This window comes from Spermophilus citellus (assembly GCF_964194105.1).
Source record: "Spermophilus citellus genome assembly, chromosome: 9".
Lineage (NCBI taxonomy): Eukaryota > Metazoa > Chordata > Mammalia > Rodentia > Sciuridae > Spermophilus > Spermophilus citellus.
In genome coordinates this window covers 108,234,635-108,255,492 of record NC_138191.1, presented here as the reverse complement: position 1 = coordinate 108,255,492, position 20,858 = coordinate 108,234,635, and the positions used below count along the sequence as shown (strand labels likewise).

Below are 20,858 nucleotides of genomic sequence, written 5' to 3'. Positions count from 1 at the left end.
AAGGAGAGGCCAGAGAGAGAAAGAAAGAGAGGCCTTGTAGCAAGGCCTCAACTTGTAGACTATGCAACTATTTTAATTGTGCAGATTGGTAGGAAACCTGCCTTTGAACCAAAGAGCATATTCCAGGAAAAAGTTTGCAGGTTTTTGGCTCATTTTAGGAAAGTAGTATTATAAACAACTGATTGCCAAATCCAATTCAACCAGTTAATACTTCATTTTTCTTATAAATACCCTATACAATCTACATAAGGGAACAGAGGCAGCGTGGATCATCCGAGAGGGCTTCAGAGTATGACTCAGATTTGAATTCAGTCCCTGCCATTTACCACATGACCTCGTTCAAGTTATCCCAACACTGTGCTTTGGTGCATTTATCTATAAAATGGTGATATTGCACACTAACTTTCAAGGTGGTTGTGAGGATAAAAGTAAAGTTTAGCATAATACCTGGCACACAGTAGGTGCCCCCAATATTATAGGTATAATTATAGCTGCATCTTGACAGCAGCTCTAGCTAGTAAGAGACAGCGAGAGCAAATCAGTCTGCTGTTTATGGTAAAAGAGGAAATTTTGCTCAGAGATGTCTGTAGACTGACAAAGATATAGAAAATGAATTGGAAAACAGTTGTGAAGATTATCCAGTTGAGATGAGGACAAACCCAATGCAAAAAATCCATTCAGTGCAGGAGGAAGGCATGGACGTGTGGGAAGTTACAGACCATACTTTTGCTCATCCATCTACAATAGGAGCTTAATTAGGGGAAATCCATGCCTGATTCAGTCAAAGCATCTGGTCAGAGGACACACTAGTGAACATCATTAAATTTGCAACAATATTTTAAGGGTTTCTTTCCTCAAAGAATTAAAAGAAGAAAAATAGACTCTTTGGAGACCGACAGGTCTGGGTTAATACTCCAGGTTTGTTAAACATTTGCCATGTGTTGTTGACCTCTCTCAGCCTTTGACCCTGGTTCTTTCATATGGAGTATGGAGATGGCAATGCTGCCTCACAGGTGGAGGTGAGCTTTGACTGTATCCAAGGGTGTAGTACAGGGAGGTTGTTCAACAAGCAAGACCAATTTCTCATTTCACAAGTGCCAAGTTAGGACAACACATCACAGATGGCCCAAATCCTCAGGCTAGCCTTTTTAAGGTTTGGAGGTGTCTTTTGTCTAATTCAAATTTGGAATTATTATATTTCAAACTTGCCAAAAGTGCAGGGGACCTGTTAACTTTATATAATTTCATAGCTTCTGATATAGCTGCAGGTCAGAAGCAATGAGGGAGTAAATTGGAGCCCTTGATATCATGAGTATTAAAAATATGAAAAGTCTAATAAGACAAGGGACAACTATGAGGTAAGTAAATGTTACAAAGTTCTGAAACTGCTAGGGGCTTTCCCATGAACCAAGTGTCCAACTCAGTCTTTTAGAATTATTTTTTTCCTTGCTGAAATTCTATCTTTGATTTTATAGTGGAAGCTCCAGGGGAAACAGGGTTGCTTTATAGCCAACTTTCTTGAAATGTATCTATTCCAATCATGAACGGAACACACTGATAAAGAGACCCAATAAACATATTTCCTTATAAGGTGACCAGTCACAGCTGTCAGAGAGGAAATCTTCCCCCTCAGTTCTAGTTCTACACATGGAACCTGAAGACAGTGTGGCTTTAAAAGCTCAACAAGGTCTTTAGCACTCAGTGGTGAAAAAAAGAACAATGCTGAACTTACCTCTGTCATGCGGGGCTTGCGGGAGCTGGATGGCACAAGCCTTCCTGCCTCAGGATGCGGAGCTGTGGCCATGGTGTATGTCTCTTTGCTCACCTTCTGCTTAGACCTCAGGAGGGACAAAGCAGCTTTAGTGGAAACCCCCGGAAGGTTGGGGTTGTACAAACTTATGCACCAACCAGCGTAAACAGAGGACCTCCTATCTGCATGCTGGATGTGATTTGGCTTAATGTAGTTTAAATAGCACCAACTGACATTAGTGGTCGTGTGGAGGCTGGGGAACTGCAGTACCTTCTTTGAGTCCGTACCTTCTTGTGACTTGGCAGGTCTGAGGGACGTTTCTGACAGAGGCAGAGAGCTGGGAGGAGCCAAGGGAGGGGGATCAGGTTGTTCCTTGGAATCTTCTTTCTTCACGCTCAGTGGGGGCAACCCTCTTCGATGAGCTCTCCCAGATGGGTGGGCATATTCCTTCAAAGCTTCTGAGCCTGGGGCTGTCCCATGGGACAATGTGGAGTGAGAGAGGGGAGGAATTTCCTTGGGGTCAGATGGATCTGAGGACAGGCTGGCCAGTGTTTCTAGCTCCCTCCTGCCCTGGCCCTGGCTTCCTGGATGGGATTTCTCTGTCCTCTTCCCACCCTCAGTGCTGGTCAGCACAACACTGCATGGTTTTACCAGCTCAAGTTTTTCATCTGCTTTGGAAACTTCCTCTTCCTTCACTCTTTTTTGCTGCTGGGTTTCCATGGTAAGTTCAAGGCTGCCAGCTGGTGAAAGGACACGTTTGCTTCCCCCCACTGTTGAGGAACTCCCCTCAAGGCTCAAGGCACCTTCTGATGACAGGGAAGTGCCTTTTCTTTCAGGTAATGTCACAGGCACTCTCAGGTATGGAGTCTGGAAACCTCTGCTTTGCTCTTCACTTAAGCCCGGCAGTCCAGGCCCAGCCTCATACACATGTGCCCCACACACAGCTGTCCCTTTGGATGAGGGCTCCTCACTCTTGGGAAGAGGTGCACTTGCTGAGCTGCCTTGAGACTGGGTGACCAAGATCTGAGAAAGGGTGGTGTACATTGCACTCCCATAGGATGGCGTGTTGGTCTGAATGCGGACGGGCACAACCAAGGACACCATGGTGTCTGGACAGGCGGGCAGGGCCAGCGGCAGGGCTGATGTGGGTGCCGAGGAACTGGCTGGGGGAGCTGCAGGGGGCAAGTGGATGTCACTGCTGTACCCTGTGCTGCAGGAGGGGCCAGGAGTTGCTGTCGCCAGTGGAGCTGGGCTGGTTTTGATCTGGGGCAGGTGGCTTTCCACATCAGGGAGCTGCAGTGCAAACTGGGATTGTAGAGGCAGGAAAAGCCCAGAAGAGAGTGCTGAGGAGGCCGGGTATGGCATGGGGAGGAAGGAAGGGGGCTGCCGGAAGGGAATGTCAGCTGGATGAGGCAAGAGCTGGGGGAGATGGAGTTGGCCTGGGTGCAGAACAGTAGGCTGGAGGGGAAGTGGTGGGGCTTGGAATAAGGACGGAGGGAGTGGAGGCATGGAGTATGGTGAGGAGAGGAGGCTGGACATGGCCTGGCTGGAGAAGAAGTCTGAAGACTGTCCTGGCTCGTGCTGCAAGAGGTGCTGGAAAGAAAAAAGCGAGACAGGTGGGGGCAGATATGGTTTCTCTTGCAGGGGCAGCTGGGCCATGGGGTGGTGCAGCACCTGCAGTGCTTCCGTGAAGGGTGGAGTGGACCCCAGCGGGGGCCTGTCCTGCACCTGGCTCTTGCCTCCAGGGTGCCCACTGTGCGAGGTGGCCACTGAGGAAATCTGGGGCAACGAGCTTTTGGTTGAAGGTTTCCCGGATGAGGACTGTGGGTCCTCACTCTCTTGTCTTTCCTTAGGGGTGGCCTCTGGCTCCATTTCCGGAGGCCTGCTCAGAGAGGCCTGCCTCACCAAAAAGCATTTTCTTCTCTCTGGCGGGGCCGCCGGAGCCGGTGGAGCCACTGGGGCTGGTGCAGAAGGGCCTGTCGAGGACAAGCTACCGTAGTCAAATGATTTGCTGCGTACCTCAGTCATGTGGGCAGAGTGGGAAATGTTGGGGCTCTGCTCCGAAGCCGACCTCCGCATCTCTCGGGCGTGTGGGTGGTGGCTGGGGACAGTCAGCATATGGGTGCCCAAGGGTTTGGAGCGAGGATCAGATGAGGGCCCAGGGGCCTCAGCTTTCCCGTGGTCATCCCTGTCGAATGAGGCTGAGCGGCTGGACCCACTCAGAGAGACACTGCTTTCCTGGCTCGGGCTGCGAGACAGAGGCGCAGATGACTCAAAGCTGGACTCCCCAGATGACTGGGCCATCTCGGCCAGGCGCAGTCTCTTCTTCTTGGGTGGCAGCTTCTCGGCTGGGAGCTGGGCCAGTGTCTGGCTGCGTTGGGGCCACTGGAACTCCTCTGTCTTCTCGGGTTCCTTAGGAGGTGGCTCGGGTTCTGTGTCAGGCCGGTCCGGCTCCTCAGTCACCAGGATCTCTGGAACCTGAATGTTGGGCTGGCGGACCAGCTTGGGTTGCAGGGAATGCGCCGGACGTCCGTGCGGGGCAGGTGTCGGGGACGAGAACTGGGCCAGAGATTTGTCTTCCCCTTCTGGGCCACTGGGCTGCTCAAGAGGGTCGGATTTCTCAAAGGAGCTGGTGTGCTGGATGACAGAAATTTCTTTGGACGTTGTTCTCCTCTCCTTCCCTGATTCTGAACTGGATCCTGGCTTGGGAGTCCGAGGCTGGAAGCCCGTGGGTCCCTCCAACGAGGGCGCTGATTTACTTGGTTCTGCTGGTGACTTTGTGGACTCCAGGGGAAGGTTCCGAGCAGCGTCAGATGGCCCGGGGCTGCCAAACTGACTTTTTGTTGACTCAAAGGTAGGCGGCTCTTCCTCATCCCCAAGACTCTTCTCCTTCCTCCTCTTCCTCAGTGGAGTGAGTTCCAAGGTGGCCCCCAGTTTATAATGCATCATCTGAGACCACGGCTCGTGTTCCGATTGACTCTTCTCGGCTTCGGAAGATGCGTGAGCACCTGCAGAGAGGGGCTTGGTGATCTGAAGCTCTGAGCAGTAGTACTTTTTATGGGCTTCGTAATTATCCCTTTTCTTGTACCGAGCACCACATATGGTACATTCATAGATGACCCCTTTTGTTTTCAAGCCCTTCTTGGTCTTTTTGGTGAGTTCACTTTCCTTGGGTTCCGGTTCGTCGGAGGGCTTGGAGGCTGCGTCTTTGCTACTTGGTCCAGCCTCCTCAGAGCTGTACTCGCTTCCCAGAGGAAGCTCGATGGCAGGCTGGCGCTTCAGCATCCGGGGGTGGGAGGTAAATACTGGGCTGCTGCGGCTCAGGGTATCAGAGTCGGTGATATGGTCGTCGAAGGAGTAGCTACCTCGGAAGGTGTGGTGGGGGGTACTGAGGGTGCAGGTGGCCGAAGGCATAGATTGGCTTCTCAGGAGGGGCACAGGGGGGGTGGTACTGGGTGGGTGCTGGAGGCTCAGCAGTGATTGTTCGGGCTTTGTCTTCTCACTGTGGGACGACAGGGGCTCCCGGTAGAGGCTGGACTTGGGGGACTCCATGCTGCTGCGCCTGGTCAGAGAGCTCCTCCTGGGCTTCACGCTGTCTATCTCGCTGGTGTCCACCACAGCCTCGTTGATGGTGATGAGCTTCGTGATGTGCTCGATCACCTGTGTCCGGGGCACAGACAAAGGTACCAGGCTGGGCTTGTCTTCCGTGGACAGGGGCAGGAGGGTCTGGGTGGAGGTGGCGGTCAGCATGGCGGTCCTCTGGCCAATCCGTCCGCACTTGCCGAAGATGATCTCCGCATAGGACTTGGCATTGGTGTTTGGGGGACTGACCTGCTGTTCAGCGCTCTCGGAGCGGGAGAAGTACCCAGACTCAGTACTGCCTTTGCTGCCTGGGCTCAGAAACGCCTGCTCATCAATCACCTTCTTCCTCTCACTCAGGCGGAGGGCCAGCTTCTGCTTAATGGTGTGGGTGTCTTCCGGTTTATGGCTCAGGGGATGCTCCGATGAGGGTTCTGCAAAGGGAGTCGGGTCCTCCAGCGACGGTGCTGCGCTGGACTGGGACAGGGAGGAGCGTTCGTGGCTGGAACTGTGGCTTCCGGAGCTGTACAAGCTGCTGGAGAGGAGGGGGTGCTTAGGCCTGGAGGGGAGCTCTGTGGGGGGCCCAGACGTGGCGCCAGTTTCCTCTTCGGAGTCTGTGCTTTCTCCCTCGGTGGGCTCCTCAAATTCCTCCCCGGGGATCCTCTCCATCTCCAGCCCTGGCGGGTACATCTCGCCGCCCACGCCCGAGGCCAGGCCGGCTTTGATGCGGTGGGCATGGGACTTCCTGTGCTTGTAGAGGTTGCTCTTGGTCTTGAAGGAGAAGCCACAGGGGCCGCAGGGGTAGGGTCTCTCGCCCGTGTGCGAGCGGATGTGCTTCTGGAGCACGCTGGGCTTGGCGCAGGGCCGGCTGCAGTACTGGCAGATGTACTTGCCAGGCTTCTGGGGCTTTCTCTCCTTCTTGTGTGCCTCTTCCGTGGGCTTCAGGGACACCTGGGAGGGACGGGGCACAAAGACCTTGGGGATGCCAGGCAGGTCCTCAGGGGGGAGGATGGAAGCATGGGAAGGGAGGAGCTGGCTCTGCGGGTGGAGCCCAGGTGTCACGAAGGAGCTTGAGGGCCCAGGTCTCATGGGGTCAATGAGCTGCCACGTGGACCCCTCCAGGAGGTGCTCCGGCTTGCCCGGCGACATGAATGCTGGTGTCAGAGGGTGCTGCGGAAGCTGGGAGATGTGGACGGAGGCTTCGATGGACGGCCTCTTGGGGGGCTTCTGCTGCTGGCCCGTTTTCTCCTGAGAGCCTTCCCTAAGAACTGCCGAGGGGCCGGGGAAGGGCTGCGGGGCTAGGAGCTCCTGGGGGGCACTCTCTTGGGGGGCAGCTGTGCTGCTGCCTGGGTAAGGGACGCTGGAGGAAACACTGGTCTGAACGGCCTCTCCTTTGGTCAGCCGCTTCCGGGGACTTCCCTCAGCCTTCTTGGTGCCCTTGATGCTTTGTTCAGGATCCATGACCTTCGCGGAGACCTCAGATGCTACTCAGGGAGGGTGGGGCAGGCTGCATTTACGAAGAATCCAAGTGTCTGGAGGAGGCGTCCAGCTTTGGCCACATTGGTCAAAAGCTGCAGAAGCCCACCCTGAGACGGCTTTGGGAGATTTTTTTTTGCAAGTGTCACTGGCTGCCAGTGGACTCAGATCAGGTCATCGGGGCCCAAGCTACTCCTCTGGGTGAGGCATGGCCCTCTACTTGGCAGACAGAAAGCACACCAGCACTTCCTGCCTGAATGTCTGTCGTGAAAACGTCACGGGGGATGTCAGTATTGCCATTGTGTTGTGCCGGTGGGCAGTGGCAAGTGGCCCCCACGAGTCCCCCGTATGCTATGCGAATGGCTGAAGGTGGGAGACGTCTGTGTCCATGGCCCAGTCATCCCTGGTGCCAGCCCAAGAGATGCCACACTGGATGCTGGGGGCAGCTCCGTCCTGGCTTCCTCTCTCCTTTGTCCCGTGTTTGGTGATCGGCGGCCTCGGAGGAGAAGTCAGACTCTTCTACGGAACAAAAACGCACGCACAGAAACACACACACAAAAGAGAAGACAGAGTTACTGTAGTGTGTCCCCATGGCCTGGGCCGCTCAGACTCAGTGTCAAAACCCACGGAGGCCCCTCCAAGATCAGCCAGAGAACTCCAGCCTCGCTCCACGTGCACAAGCGCTGCCCATCTTCCCCTCACCTGCCCCTGCAGCTGATGCCAGTGTGCTGGTGACATGGTGGCTGTGTGGGTCGTTGGGGCTGAAGGTAGGGCAGGTTCTGGGAATGGCAGGGCAGTCGGGGTCAGGAAGCCTGTCCTGCTTTGTGGACCCATTCTGAGTGGGCTGGAGCTCTCTAAGCCTCCACTGCCCAATCTATAAAACAGACAACAGCATTTCCTGCCTCACCGCACCCTGGGGATGCCGTGGGCCCAGCGAGGTCATGGATGTGGATGCTGTTGGATGAATTTTGGGCGGTGCTAGGCCTGGCACAGGAGGAAGTGCCCATGGGTTATTCAGATATAAGTTTCCCAAGAGGAGGATTATTCTCTTGTGAATCTTTCTTTCTAGCCCTAGATATGAAAGTGTCCACAAGAGAAAAAGAGAGAGCCATCATTGCTTTTTATGCCCTTGAGAACCCACTCCCAGCCCTGTGCTTCAAGGAGAAGCCGCCAACTACTGCCGTAGCTCACGGGAACTCCCACTCCAACACACCTGAGACCACCTGACTGGTCCAGACGATCCCCAGGGAGAGCGTTTTGGAAGGTTTCTCCAGTTTGGGGGCCTTTTTGTGCCTAGTCAGTCCCAGGGAAGCTCTGGAACTCGTTAAGAATGAAGGCCTTTGCCAATTGCAGGGACAGAGTTGGTCTGGTGGTCTGAGTGGACTCCCAAGTGACAGCATCCTCCCAGGCCAGCCAAAAATCAGGCTGTGTGGGCTCCCTGGGTCCTGAGTGCATCTCAGGTCCCTTCTGACCAGGGCCACGGTTGGAATTTTGAAGCTAGAGGCCACTGTGAGTCTGTCACGCTCAATCACATGACTTCCCAGTTGGGAACACTGAGGGCCATGAAAGTCCTATTTAAAGCCTGATGTTTCTAAGCAGCAAGTTGTCACAGCTGGAGTTGGTCCCCGTCCCTCCTAGGTGCCTGTGCCCCGGGAGCCCCTGGGTGGATGAGCAGTGTTTCTGCACTTTCTTCTGCTGTAAGTGTGTACTGCCCCGGGCAACCTGCCCCGGGCGCCCTATGTCCTTGTCTTGCTTTTCATCTCCCATTTGCTGACACAGAAGTGAGACATTCACTCCTGGCCCTTTCTGGAGTTGCTCAGATGAACAAGTCTCTAAGGTTCTCAGAGAGTCTCTGAAATGGCAGGATTTCAGCTCCATGACAAGGTTAAGGAAGGCCGATAACTTGATCTTTTTAGTAAAAATTGTACCCTATAAATGTTCTCCTTTTTCATTCTGTCTTGGTTCTACAAAGAATTCAAGGTAACTATTACATCACATTTGTAGAAGAATGACAAACTGTAATAAAGATAACAAATTAGAACCGAGAAAATGTAAATAGAGCAGGAAGTTAGGATTGGTGGGATAAAAAGAACACTGAGATACCAATCCTAAGGGTTCCATAGTTCAGCTATACATGAGCTCCCTGACAGCCAAGGGGAAAAGAGAGATGTGGTCCATTACAGAGTGCTTATAGCCAGAGGGGAACAATGATCTAGGTTCCTTACAGGAAGAAAAAGCTTGCTTGAAATGAAACTTTTATATGTGGTACTTCAGTCAGGGGCAGTAATGATGCAGGAGATCATCTGTGTCTTCAGTGATATCCCTCTAGCAAATGCAGTAATTGATCTTTGTTAATGGAAGATCACAATTCAGCAAAGGTTAGCAGCCAAATCCCTCCTTCGACTTAGGCAGAGAAAGCATCCTCCCAAAGCAGGCTGAGTGTGGGGGAGGCAGGGAAATCTTCTTTTACTAAGTCACAGTCAACAGGGTGGCCATATAAGATGTCATCCAAGCTGGGACTTGCTGATAACTATAGAGGGACCACAGGAATAAGTGTTTATTGGAGAGGATGTTGGACTAGTGCAATCCCCTCACTTAGATGAGGAGACTGAGGGCTGAAGACGATAGGATTGGCCTTGAAAATCACAGGTGGCAGAGTTGTACCATCCTGAGCCTCTGGAGCCCCCAGCCAGGCTCATCTCTCCTCCCTCAATCAATGACATTCCCTGGGGCTTCTGTGTGGCTGAGCACGGCAGGAAGTCAATGGCTTTCTGTTCTAGGGAAGCAGCAGCATGACCCTAGGGGACATCCCCGGGTTCACAGTGAGGAGTGTCACGGTGTCTAGAGTCTGAATAGCAGTACTGGCTTTTCAACTGACCTCACCACGTCTACTGGGTGGAAGAAGCTGAGTGCTCAGCTGAAGTGGGGCATCCCATGCCGATGGCATTACCCCACCTCACTTATCCAGGTCAAGGTGGGCAGAAGAGCTGAGCCATATAAATTCAGACGAGGTGGACCTCATGTACAGTTGTAGTCAGGTGGAGGGAGAGCTGCTCCCTGGCTGGGCTGGGCCTCCAGGCCTGGCTGCACCTGTGGGTCGGTTGGGAGGTGGGGAGAGGTCTCTGGGTTCTGTATGTGGGTAACAAAGGGCTGACTTTGCTTTTGTGTAAAGATCTCAAAGCAACCCAAACCCTGGCTAGCGGTAAGCCTGGCTTCTTCCTATGGATGGATGGATCCCGTGGCATGTTGGGTGGTGACATGATCAGTTAGTAGGGGTCAGTTGGCCAAGAGGACCTTACTTTGTCTGGTCCTATGTTCGCCATTCACAAAGCTACAGATTGGGGCTCCATGTGATTCCCAGGGCCAGGTGTGAGGGACAGGGTGAATGAGGGAATAGTCAGGTGACAACTGAGTCATCGGGTGACTCACTGGGCCAGCGGTGCCTACCTAGGGTCCGCATCAAGCCTACACTTGTGAGCTGGGCCTGGTGCTTCTCCACAGAGGGGTCTCCTTCTGGCACCTCTGGGAGAGGATTCACAAGGGGGGGTCAGCACTGTGGCTCTGAGAATGCACAGTCACTGAGGGCTGTGGGCTGAGGCCCCTTCATTCTGCAGACAGGGCACCTGGGATGTCGTGGGAACGACCGGCCCAGGGCCATGCTGGTCCTCTTACCCCAGGGCCAGCCAGTGCTCTCTGCCACTGTGCTCTACCATAGCATGACAAATGCAAGTCACTTGATACTCGGGCCATGGGAGGGGCAGCGGGGGTGCAGGTGCAGACACTGGAGAAACTGCAACACCTAAAGCCTTGGGGTGTGCTGCCCTTCAGATGCAGCCGGGGGGCGTGTACTACCTCTTTAACTCCTTCAGGAAGACCATGCTGCCACTGTGACCAAGACACCAAGAAAATGGGTCTTTCCTGCTTTCTGAGATTCTGAGACTGTGTGTGAAATTTTAATATAAGCCTGAATGACAAAGAAAACTCTGCTTCTCCAGGGTCACCTATGAAAGATCACCTATAAAAGCCACCAGAGGGGCTGGGGTTGTGGCTCAGTGGTGGAGCGCTCGCCTTGCACGTGCGAGGCATTGGGTTCAAGCCTCAGCACCACATAAATAAAAATAAACAACATAAAGGTATGTGTCTATCTACAACTAAAAAAAAAAAAAGCCACCAGAGACATGGGGTCAGAACCTTGAGGTTTCCCTTTCAGGCCAACAGGGGTCTGAACCCCAGTCCATAGAGACGATGGATGTCCTTTGCTGATGATGTCAGAATGGCTGCAGGGTCCACATTGCCTGCCACTGAGGCCACAGCCCCCAGAGAGCTGCAGCTTAGAAGACAGCTGATGACCATGAGGAGAACTTGAGCTTCAACCACCAACTGGTTAACATACCAGGTCATTTCCAGAAGATTCCAGAAGTTTCCATAGGCCTAGCCATTGGAACAGCCCAACCAGGAAGAGGGCTGGGCTTGCTAGGGGTGGAGCCACAAAGGCCTGTGGGGAGGAGCCAACAGACTCAAGGCAAGGTGGTCTAGGCCCAAAGCCAAACTATAAATCGCCTCCTGCAACCAGGCATTGGTACCACAGGACCAGAGCCCAGAGCAGACACCCTGGGGCTTGTAGGAGGTGGAGCTGGGAGCTGGGCTCTATCAGGTGGACAATGCCACCAGAACCGGCAGGAGACCAGCTGGACTGTGCCTCTGGCTCTAGGCTGAGGAGCTTGGGCCACTTGTCAAGTAAGATAAGGCTGTGCCAAGATGGGGACAGGGGCCCCATGCCCAGGTCACTGTTAGATCAATCTGACCCCAGAATGGTGAGTCTTAACAAAGTTCTTTAATTGTAATTTACTGACATATATACTTATCTCCCAGATACCAAAATCTGTTCAAAAATTTTACTGACAGTAATAAAGCATATTGATCTCAAAATGCCAGGAAAATAAATCTTCCTCCTAACTCTGGCAGCTGGGGATCCAGGGAACAGGGCCACAGGCTGGATTGGAGGTAGCAGTTAATATTCTTACTTAACAACCCAACAACAAAACCAGTGTCTCCTCTGTATGCAATACTGTGTGTGTGTTCATGTGCAAGACCCAACTCTTCACCTGCAAAGAAAAGCAAAAGTGACCACAGGCTCAGATGGTGGCAATACAGGGCAGACAGGAGGACACGGTTCTAGAGAGACACAGGGAGAAGTGGTCAGGGAGCTTTAGAGCAAAGTCTAGGCAAAGAGAGTGGCCAAGGCTGAGGTTGGGTCCTTGGCTGGGAATGGGAAACACGACTAGCTATTTGTCTTTCCTTTTAGTCATCAAAGTCCACCTGAGCGCTGGGGGTGTGGCTCAGTGGTAGAGCTCTCTGGCCTAGTCTGCAGGAGGCCCTAGGTTACTAAAAACAAAAACAAAACGAAAGCAAAACTCTACCTGAGCTTCAACTGGGTCTATGGCTGCCCAGCTAGAGCCTGTATTTCCCAGCCTCCCTTGCAGCTAGTTCTGGCCAAGGTGCTGTATGCAACTTCTAGGTCATGGCCAGCAGGTCAAGCGCTTGCCTTCCATTTGCCCATTTTCTCAGGAAGGATCACCATGGGGTGGTGGTGAGTGAATGCTGATCACACAGTCAAGCGCGTTACCCGAAGGTATGGTGGGATTAGACTGGGTGACGATGTGAAGGCAAGACATCGGCCTCGGACAGAAATACATCTTCCATCTGTTGAAACCAGCTACTTGGTCCCTTGGTGCAGCTGAACAAATACACTAACTCATCCTGGGTTGGAGTGTGATGTTGGTCTCTGGAAGGCGGCACCTCTGCAGAGCTGCTTCCGGATTCTAGAGGCTGCCTACATCCCGGGGCTGGTGGCTCCCTTCCATCTTCAAAGCCACATCCTCTCACACTGAGTTATTCTAATCCTGACTCCTCTGCTCCTCTCTATCAACTGTGCATTTTTTAAGATTATGTTGGATTCATCCAGGATAATCCCTCATGAGGTCCTCAATTTAATTACAACCACAGTCCCATTGCCATGACAGGCAAGGCAGGCTCCAGGAATTGGGAGGTAGCTCTCTTGGGAGTTACTGTTCTGCTTACCACAATGGGATCTTATTTTTTTAAAAAATCTCTATTTCTTGATTTCGAGTAAGGCTCAGCATTTTTATGTAAACTTATTCATCAATTATTTCATCCAGGAGATTATTTTTCTCATTCTTTTTAATGTCTAATGGATCATATTTTGTTTTAAATTTTTATAGATTCATATTCATGTCTTTTTAATGTCTAATGGATCATATTTTGTTTTAAATTTTTATAGATTCATATTTTATGTGAATCATATTTTCTTATGGGTTTACATAAACTTTTAATATTGGGGAATATCAATCTTTCATATCTAGGCTGGCAATATTTTCTCCTTACTGACTTATCATCAGTGTTCAACACAGATGTACAAAACATTTTTGTCTCTATGTGGCCGACTGCATTATCACTCTTTCTCTTTATGACTTTAGGTTTCATGTTGAAGATTATTTTTTTGGAATGTCACCCAATGGTTCCTTATAGTTCCTTTATGATTTTTTTTTCCTTCTCTCCATTCTTCCTCCCCAGTGCCATCTTGGCTCCAACTGGCATTTATTTGGGTATATAAGGTGTGACGTACAGATAAAACTTTTAATTTTGTTGTCATCATAGCTAGCCAGCTGCCCTAGCACCATTATTGGATAGTCCATTCCCATCCCCCACCTAAAAGGTCTTGGGACATCTGCTAAAAGCACAGATCCTAGCCTCATTCCAGATCCACTGAAACAGAATCTCTGGGGGAGTGGACCCCAGAATGTACATGTTTTGTAAAACTCCTGATGCCAATCTGACAAACATTCTTCTACAGGCTGGTGTTTAGGGACACTAATGAGATCGCTCTGACTGCATTCCGTGGCTAATCACCTGGCTTCTAGGTTTCCAGCCTCTCCCCCTCCCCCACCCACATCTCTTCAATGGCCGACCTCACCAGGGCTCCCTTTGTCAAGAACTCTCAATAGCTCCCCATGCAGAGAGGTTCAGCCAGTGGCACTTCAGACCTGACATCACTGGCCCATCAGCCCTCTCAGGCTTTCCATCCTGCCCTTCCATTTGAATCTGCCCTTCCACCTTGCTGTTCCAGGGGAAGAACTCCCCAGAGGACCTGGGGAATGCTACCAGGAAGGAGGCGTGCTCGAGACGGGCCCTGAATGATGGGAAGCCTGGTCAAAGTTAGACTTGCAAGAAAGGGACTCAGGATAGGTGGGAGGGACGACATGCCAGGCACGGGAGGCTGGGATGTGTCCCCAGGGCACATCTACCTTCAGGGCTGTGACAGTTGGTGTCTGCGTGGGGACCTTGTGCAGAGCCAGGGTGGGCACTGGGAGGAGCTTCTGTGCATTTCCCATCTTGTCCCCAAACTGTGATGACGCAGTGGTGCCAAAGTGGTCCCCTGACAGAGCTGTGGCCACTGACCCTCAGAATCACCCAATGGTTCCTTATAGTTCCTTTATGATTTTTTTCCTTATGACTTCTGTGACCCTCAGAAAGCAGGGAGGAGACACACCCTCTCCCCATGGGGTGGCTAGACAAGCTGCTGGGCTGGACCAGGCTTTAGGGGTGACTGGCCCCTCACACCTTCCGACCGGATTTATTCATGAGAAAAAGGCACAAACTAGGTCCCAAGGCCAGCCTGTCCAGGAAGAAGACATTTTCTGCTAATCTAGTAGGTCAAATAGTGGTACTTCACCAAGAAGCCTGGGGTGTCTGCTGAGGTCAGGCCCTGGCTTAGGCAGTCCATCAGCATCTTCCCGTGAGCTTGTCTTCTCCTGGACTGGGCAGGGCCTGGGTCTAGCTCGTCTTTATATTTCTAGGGCCCGATACCAGGCTTGGCATGAAGTAAAATATAAAAATACTTTAAAAATACTCACTGACAACTACCACGTACCCAGCAGTGCTAAACGCTAGCATCGGATTCTCACACATGTCGCCTTTTTGCAAACATCAGAACTGGCACTTATGGCTTTAAATCAGGCAAGAAAAGGCAAAGGCAGGATTTGGACCCCAGGTTCAGGCTGAAACCCCCAAGGGCCCGAGGTTAGTCAGGGAGGCCCCGTTGGGTCCTGCCTTCCTTCTTGGTCTCCCAGCTCCTCCAGGAATCTTCCCCGGTGGGCTCCAGCCACCACCCTCACACCACACGTGACCCTCATGAGTGAATCGCTCTGTGTGGCCGTGTTAGCTGGTGTGGATCTTGAATGTCCCCTGAGGGCCCACGTGTTAAAGGCTTGGTCCTCACTTGGTGCTACTGAAAAGTGGTGGGGACTTTAAGAGTTGGGTCCTAAGGGCGGTCTTAGGTCACTGGGAAGGTGCTCTCAAGGAGGATTGTTGACATGGCCCACCCTCCTCTTTCTTTGTTTCTTGGCTGCCATGAAGTGAGTTGCTAACTCTGCCACGTTCCCCTCCATGAGCTACCGCCTTGCCACAAACACAGAAGCAACGGGACCTACCTACCGCGAACTGGAATCTCCAAACTGTGAGCCAAAAGAAACCTTTCCTTTATTCAAAAGTTGATTATTTCAGGTATTTTGTCACAGTAAGGCAAAGCTGACCAACCAATTAACCTGAGGGCTGAGTTTCATGAAAAATGCTTTTTCTCCCAACAATGAGTGGTGAATTATTCCTGGGGAGGCTCTTATTTAATTTTTCTTGAAGGACTGACCGCTGTGCTCCTACTTTTCTTCTTTACCTCCCACCCATCCCCGAGACCTAGATGGGGCTTGGAATTTCTGTGACTGGTTGAAAAACACATTCTGTTCATACATTGGGAAACCCTGAGTCAGTTTTGTCTGGCTGGTGTTTGTTTTGTTTGTCTGGTCCAGGGACCAACACGAAATGGATATCACTTGGAAAAAATGTAGTCTCCAGAAACACCCCTGCGAACAGCACATCTCACAGTGAAACCAAGCACGATGCAGCCAGAGCGCCACACGGCCAGACCTGCAGAGGCCTGGACTCACCTCTGGCCATTGTGATAACCCAGGTGAAGATGGTGTAAGCCAAGCTTCTCTGTCTGGACTGTACACCTGAACTCTTTGTATGTGTCAGGGCTGTTCTCAGGGAATTCACAGATGAGTTGATGTATTTCTGATCATAACCCTACTGGTCAGGTACTATTATTATTCCCATTTCATAGATGAGGAAACAGAGGCACAAAATCACAAAGCTGCTAAATAGCAGAACCAGAACCAGAACCTGGGCCATCGGGTAACTTCTGCAGTGGAGACGCTCAGGGAAGCTGGGGTCCCACCACCCTTTATCAACAGGACTCAGATTGGAGGCAAAGTCCTAACCCCGTGGTTGACCAAACACTTTTCCTAGCAGCCTTCCTTCCTGCCAGGGGGGCTGGCCTTGTTAAGAATATTATTTTTTTTTCTTTCAACTGGGAAAAAAAAATCTACAGCATTGAAGTCTTGCTCCCTGTTGATACTGAAAATGAACTGAGATCCAGGAAGAGCAGCCTTGCTTCATCAGGGGCATGTGGGAGCCCTCATGCCTGGGCTTAGTTCATCTGCTAAGTGGTCTGCTGTTATACATCCAGTCATCTATCCACCCACCTCTCTGGCCATTTATTTATATCTGCTTTCCCCTGTAAGGACTCAAAGGCTTCTGCACACGGGTGAGAACTCAGTGGGCATCTGTGAACTTCGCTCGACCTATTTATCTTCAGGGGTCCAGGGAGTTCTTGTGGGTGAAAGAGCTTCAGGAAGAACAAAGCCCGAAATGAGAGTGGGCACCCATCTCCTGGCCATCTGTCTTCTGTCAGTGTTAACATCAGTACTGCCCGAGAAAGTCCTGCATTGCACAGTGGCCGCCGGCTTGCCAGTCTCCAGCAGGTCTCCAGCTGTTCCTTTGATGGCATTTTGTTTCTACCTAGGTGACAGTGGAACAAAAGGGCCCCCTGCCTTCCAGCTTCCTGGGTAGTTCAGGTTCTGTCTACCAGGACACCTACCTGTGCGTGGACACATGCCATAGAATAGACCATAGAAGGACAAAGGACCAGGGAGATGGGTGACACTGTGTAAGCAAACAGTGGTCACAGAGAACACCTACAGTCTCCATCATTCTTGTGTATGTGGCAGGATGAAATATAATCGCACTGGTAATGACGCGGCTCTCTGAATCATCACTCTGCATCTCATTTCTTCATATATCAGTCTGCCATTATCACCTGGGCCTTCTCAATGCCAGGCCAGTAACAGGAAGACAGATGTGAATTACAGAAAAAACCCAACTGAAAACAGCAAAAGTTAAAATGAATCAAAGACCTAAGCGTAACAGCTTTTAGAAGAAAGCATATAGGGAAAGCCTCAGAACAATGAATTTGGCAACAGATTGACTCGATGTGACACCAAAAGCACAGAGAACAAAAGTTAAACATAAATAAACTGGACTACATCACAATTAATAACTTTTGGGCTGGGGTTGTGGTTCACAGGTAGAGCGCTTGCCTCGCACATGTGAGACTCTGGGTTTGATCCTCAGCACCACATAAAAATAAATGAGTGAAATAAAGGTATTGTGTCCACCTATAACTAAAAAATAAATATTAAAAAAATTAATAACTTTTATGCATCAAAAGACAAAATGAACAGAGTGAAAAGCAGCTGACAGAAAGTTTGTCATTTTATACATCTGATAAAGGATTAATATGTAGAATATATAAAGAACTCCTACAACTCAACAACAACAACAACAAACAACGAGCAAGGACTTAAACAAGAATTTCTTTGAAGAGCTATGAGTGACCAACAAACATATGAAAAGATGTTCAATATCACTAATCATTAGGGACATCAAAATCAAAACCACAATACAATACCACCTCATGCACATTAAGATGATAAAAGAAGCATTGGCAAGGATATAGGGAAGTATTGAAAACCTTGTGTACTGTTGGTGGGAATGTAAAATGGTTCAGCTTCTATGAAAAACAGTGTGGTGGTTCCTCAAAGCAAATTTTAAGGTGATTCCTCAAAAATAGAATCACCATATGATCCAGGAATTCCTCTTCTGGATATATATTCAAAAAAATTGAAAGCAAAGAGATACTTGAACCCCCATATTCATGATAGCATTATTTTCAATAGAGCAAAGGTGGAAGCAATCCAAGTATTCATCAATGGATAAACAGATAAAATGTAATGTATACACACAATGAAATATTATTTAGTCTTTAAAAAGGAAGAAATTCTGATACATTGTCTAACATGGATGAATCTGGAGAACATTACTCTAAAGAATAAGCCAATCATAAAAGGACAAATACTATATGGTTCTACTCATATGAGATGCTGAGGGGTGGTCAAAGTTCATAGATATGGAAAGTGGAATGATGGTTGCTAAGGACTCTGGGGAGAGAGGTGTTGGGATTTAGTGTTTAATGGCACAGAGTTTCAATTTTGCAAAGTGAAGAGTTCTGTAAATTGGATGCATGGCAATGTTAATGTGCTTAACCCTATTGAACATGTGTGAGACCCTGTGTTCAATCTTCAGCACCACATAAAAATAAACACCACATAAAAATAAACAGAATGGTAAATTTGATGTGTATTTTATCATAGTTTTAAAAAATGAAAAAATATTTTAATAGCATTTCAAGAAAGAAGTTATCTAAATGGTCAGTAAGCACATGTCAGAAGTTTTCCCTAAGATTTTGTTTTATGTGTAACTCTTTAATCTATTTGTAATTGATTTTATTTATGGTGCAAGATAAGGATTCAATTTCATTCTTTTTTGCATGCGGCATCCAGTTTTCCCAGCACCAATTGTTGAAGAGACTATCTATCCTTTCTCGTTGTGCTTTTTTGATAGTCTGATTGAAGACTGGTTGGCTGTAAATGTGTGGATTTATTTCTGGGATCTCTGTTCTGTTTCACTGGTCTGTATGCCTGTCTTTATGTCAGTAACACACTGTTTTGGTTACTGTGGCTTTGTCATATATTTTGAAATTAAAAAGTATGATACCTCCAGTTTGTTATTCTTTCTCAGGACTGATTTCAGCTATCCAGAGCCTTTTATAGTTCCATATTTATAAAATTGTTTTTAAATTCTATTTCTGTAAAAAAATGCCACCAGGAATTTTTATAAGGATTGAACTGAATCTGTAGATTGCTTTGGGTAGTATGGATATTTAAACAATATTAATTCTTTCAACCCATGGACAAAGATGTTAACCCATTTGGTTCTTCTTGAACTTCTTTCATCAGTGTTTTGTAATTCTCAGTATACTCCTCTTTTGTAGCCTTACTTATGTTTATTCCTAAGTATTTTAGTCTTTTTGGTACTATTGTAAATGACACTGTTTCCTAATTTCCTTTTCAGATAGTTCATTGTTGTTAAATAGAATTGCAACTGATTTCTGGATATTGATTTTGTATCCCCCAAACATTATTAAATTTATTATTTCAAACAGTTGTTTTTAATAGAAATCTTTAGGGATTTCTATATATATAAGATCATATTATCTACAAACAGAGACAATGTTACTTCCCTCTTTTCCAATTTGGATGCCTTTAATTTTTTATTCTTGCCCGATTGCTCTGGCAAGAACTTCCAGAACTATGTTTAATAGAAGTGGCAATAATGGGCATCCTTGCCTTGTTGCTGATCTCAGAGGAAAATCTGAGTTTTTTACTATTGAGCGTGATATTAGCTGTGAGCGTGTCTTATACAGCCTACATTTGGTTAAAACACTTTTTTTCTGGTGCTAATTGGCTAAGAACTTTTTCCTTTCTTTCTTTTTAATCGTGAAAGGTGTTGAATTTATTTCAAATGTTTTTTCTGTATCTGTTGAGATGATCATGTGACTGTTGGTCTTTATTTTGTTAGTGTCGTATGTCACATGACTGTTTTCATATGTTAAAACGTCTGCATCCTAGAAATACATCCTATTTGGTCATGGTATGACATCCTTTTACCGTTATTGGATTTGATTTGCTTGTGTTTCGTTGAGGATTTTACATCTATATTCATCATGAATGTTGGCCTATAGTTTTCCTTTTTTGGTGGCATCTTAGTTTGGTTTTAGTATCAGAGTACAGTAGCCTCAAAATGACTTTGAAAGAATTCCCTTTTCTATTCTTTGGTAGAACTCCAAAAGGATTGATGTTAATTCTTCTTTAAATGTTTGTTGGAATTCACCAGTAAAGTCATTTAGTCCTGTACTTTGCTTTGTTAGGAGGTTTTTGATTACTGATTCCATCTTCATACTAGTTATAGGTCTTCTTTTTTCCTTCATGATTTATTTTTTCGGACTTTTATTTCTCCATGATTTAGTCAGAGTAGACTGTATTTTTCCAGGTGGTGGTTTTTCCGTTTATTTAAGGTTATCCAGCTTGTTGGCATGAAATTTTTCATAGTGATCTCTCTTATGATCCTTTTTACTTCTCTGGTAGCAGTTGTAATGTCTCTTCTTTAATTTTTGATTAAAGAGAATCTTCTCTCTCTCTTTTTTTAGTCTAGCTAAAGGTTTGCCAATTTTATCTGTTCAAAAGACCAACTCTTGGTTTCATTGTATAATTTTCCAATCATTTTTCTATTTTGTTCATTTCTTCTCTAATCTGTGTTATTTCCTTCCTTCTGCTAACCTTGGGCTTAGCTTATTATCCTTTTTGTAGCTCCTTGAGGTAGGAAGTGAGGTGGCTTATTTAAGATCTTTCTACTTTTGAGCGTAATTATTCATTACTATGAATCTCCCTCTTACTACAGTTTTTGCTGAATCCCTTAATTTGTAGTAGGCTGTGTTTTCATTTTCATTTGTCTTGAGGTATTTTATAATTTCCTTTTTGATTTCTTCTTTGACCCAATGATAGAGTTTGTTATTTAATTTGTGAATTTTCTTGTTTTTCTCTTGCTATTGATTTCTTCTCTTATGGTTAGAAAAGATGTTTGTATAACATTAATCTTCTTAAATTTGTTAAGACATGTTTTGCAACCACATGTGATCCATCCTGGAGAAAAGATTCATGGCACCTGACAAGAATTAAGATTC

The 20,858-nt window shown here is 48.2% G+C and overlaps 1 protein-coding gene across 2 annotated transcripts in view; it reads right to left on the bottom strand.

The window, feature by feature from the left end:
* HIVEP3 (HIVEP zinc finger 3) overlaps positions 1-20,858 on the bottom strand; it is a 464,171-nt gene that overhangs the window by 52,043 nt on the left and 391,270 nt on the right. For both annotated transcript variants that reach the window (XM_081305082.1, XM_081305083.1), the window contains one exon: positions 1,733-7,324. In XM_081305082.1, the coding sequence (XP_081161208.1) occupies positions 1,733-6,790 (5,058 nt within the window). In that variant the 5' untranslated portion in view covers positions 6,791-7,324. The remainder of the gene's footprint in view (positions 1-1,732; positions 7,325-20,858) is intronic.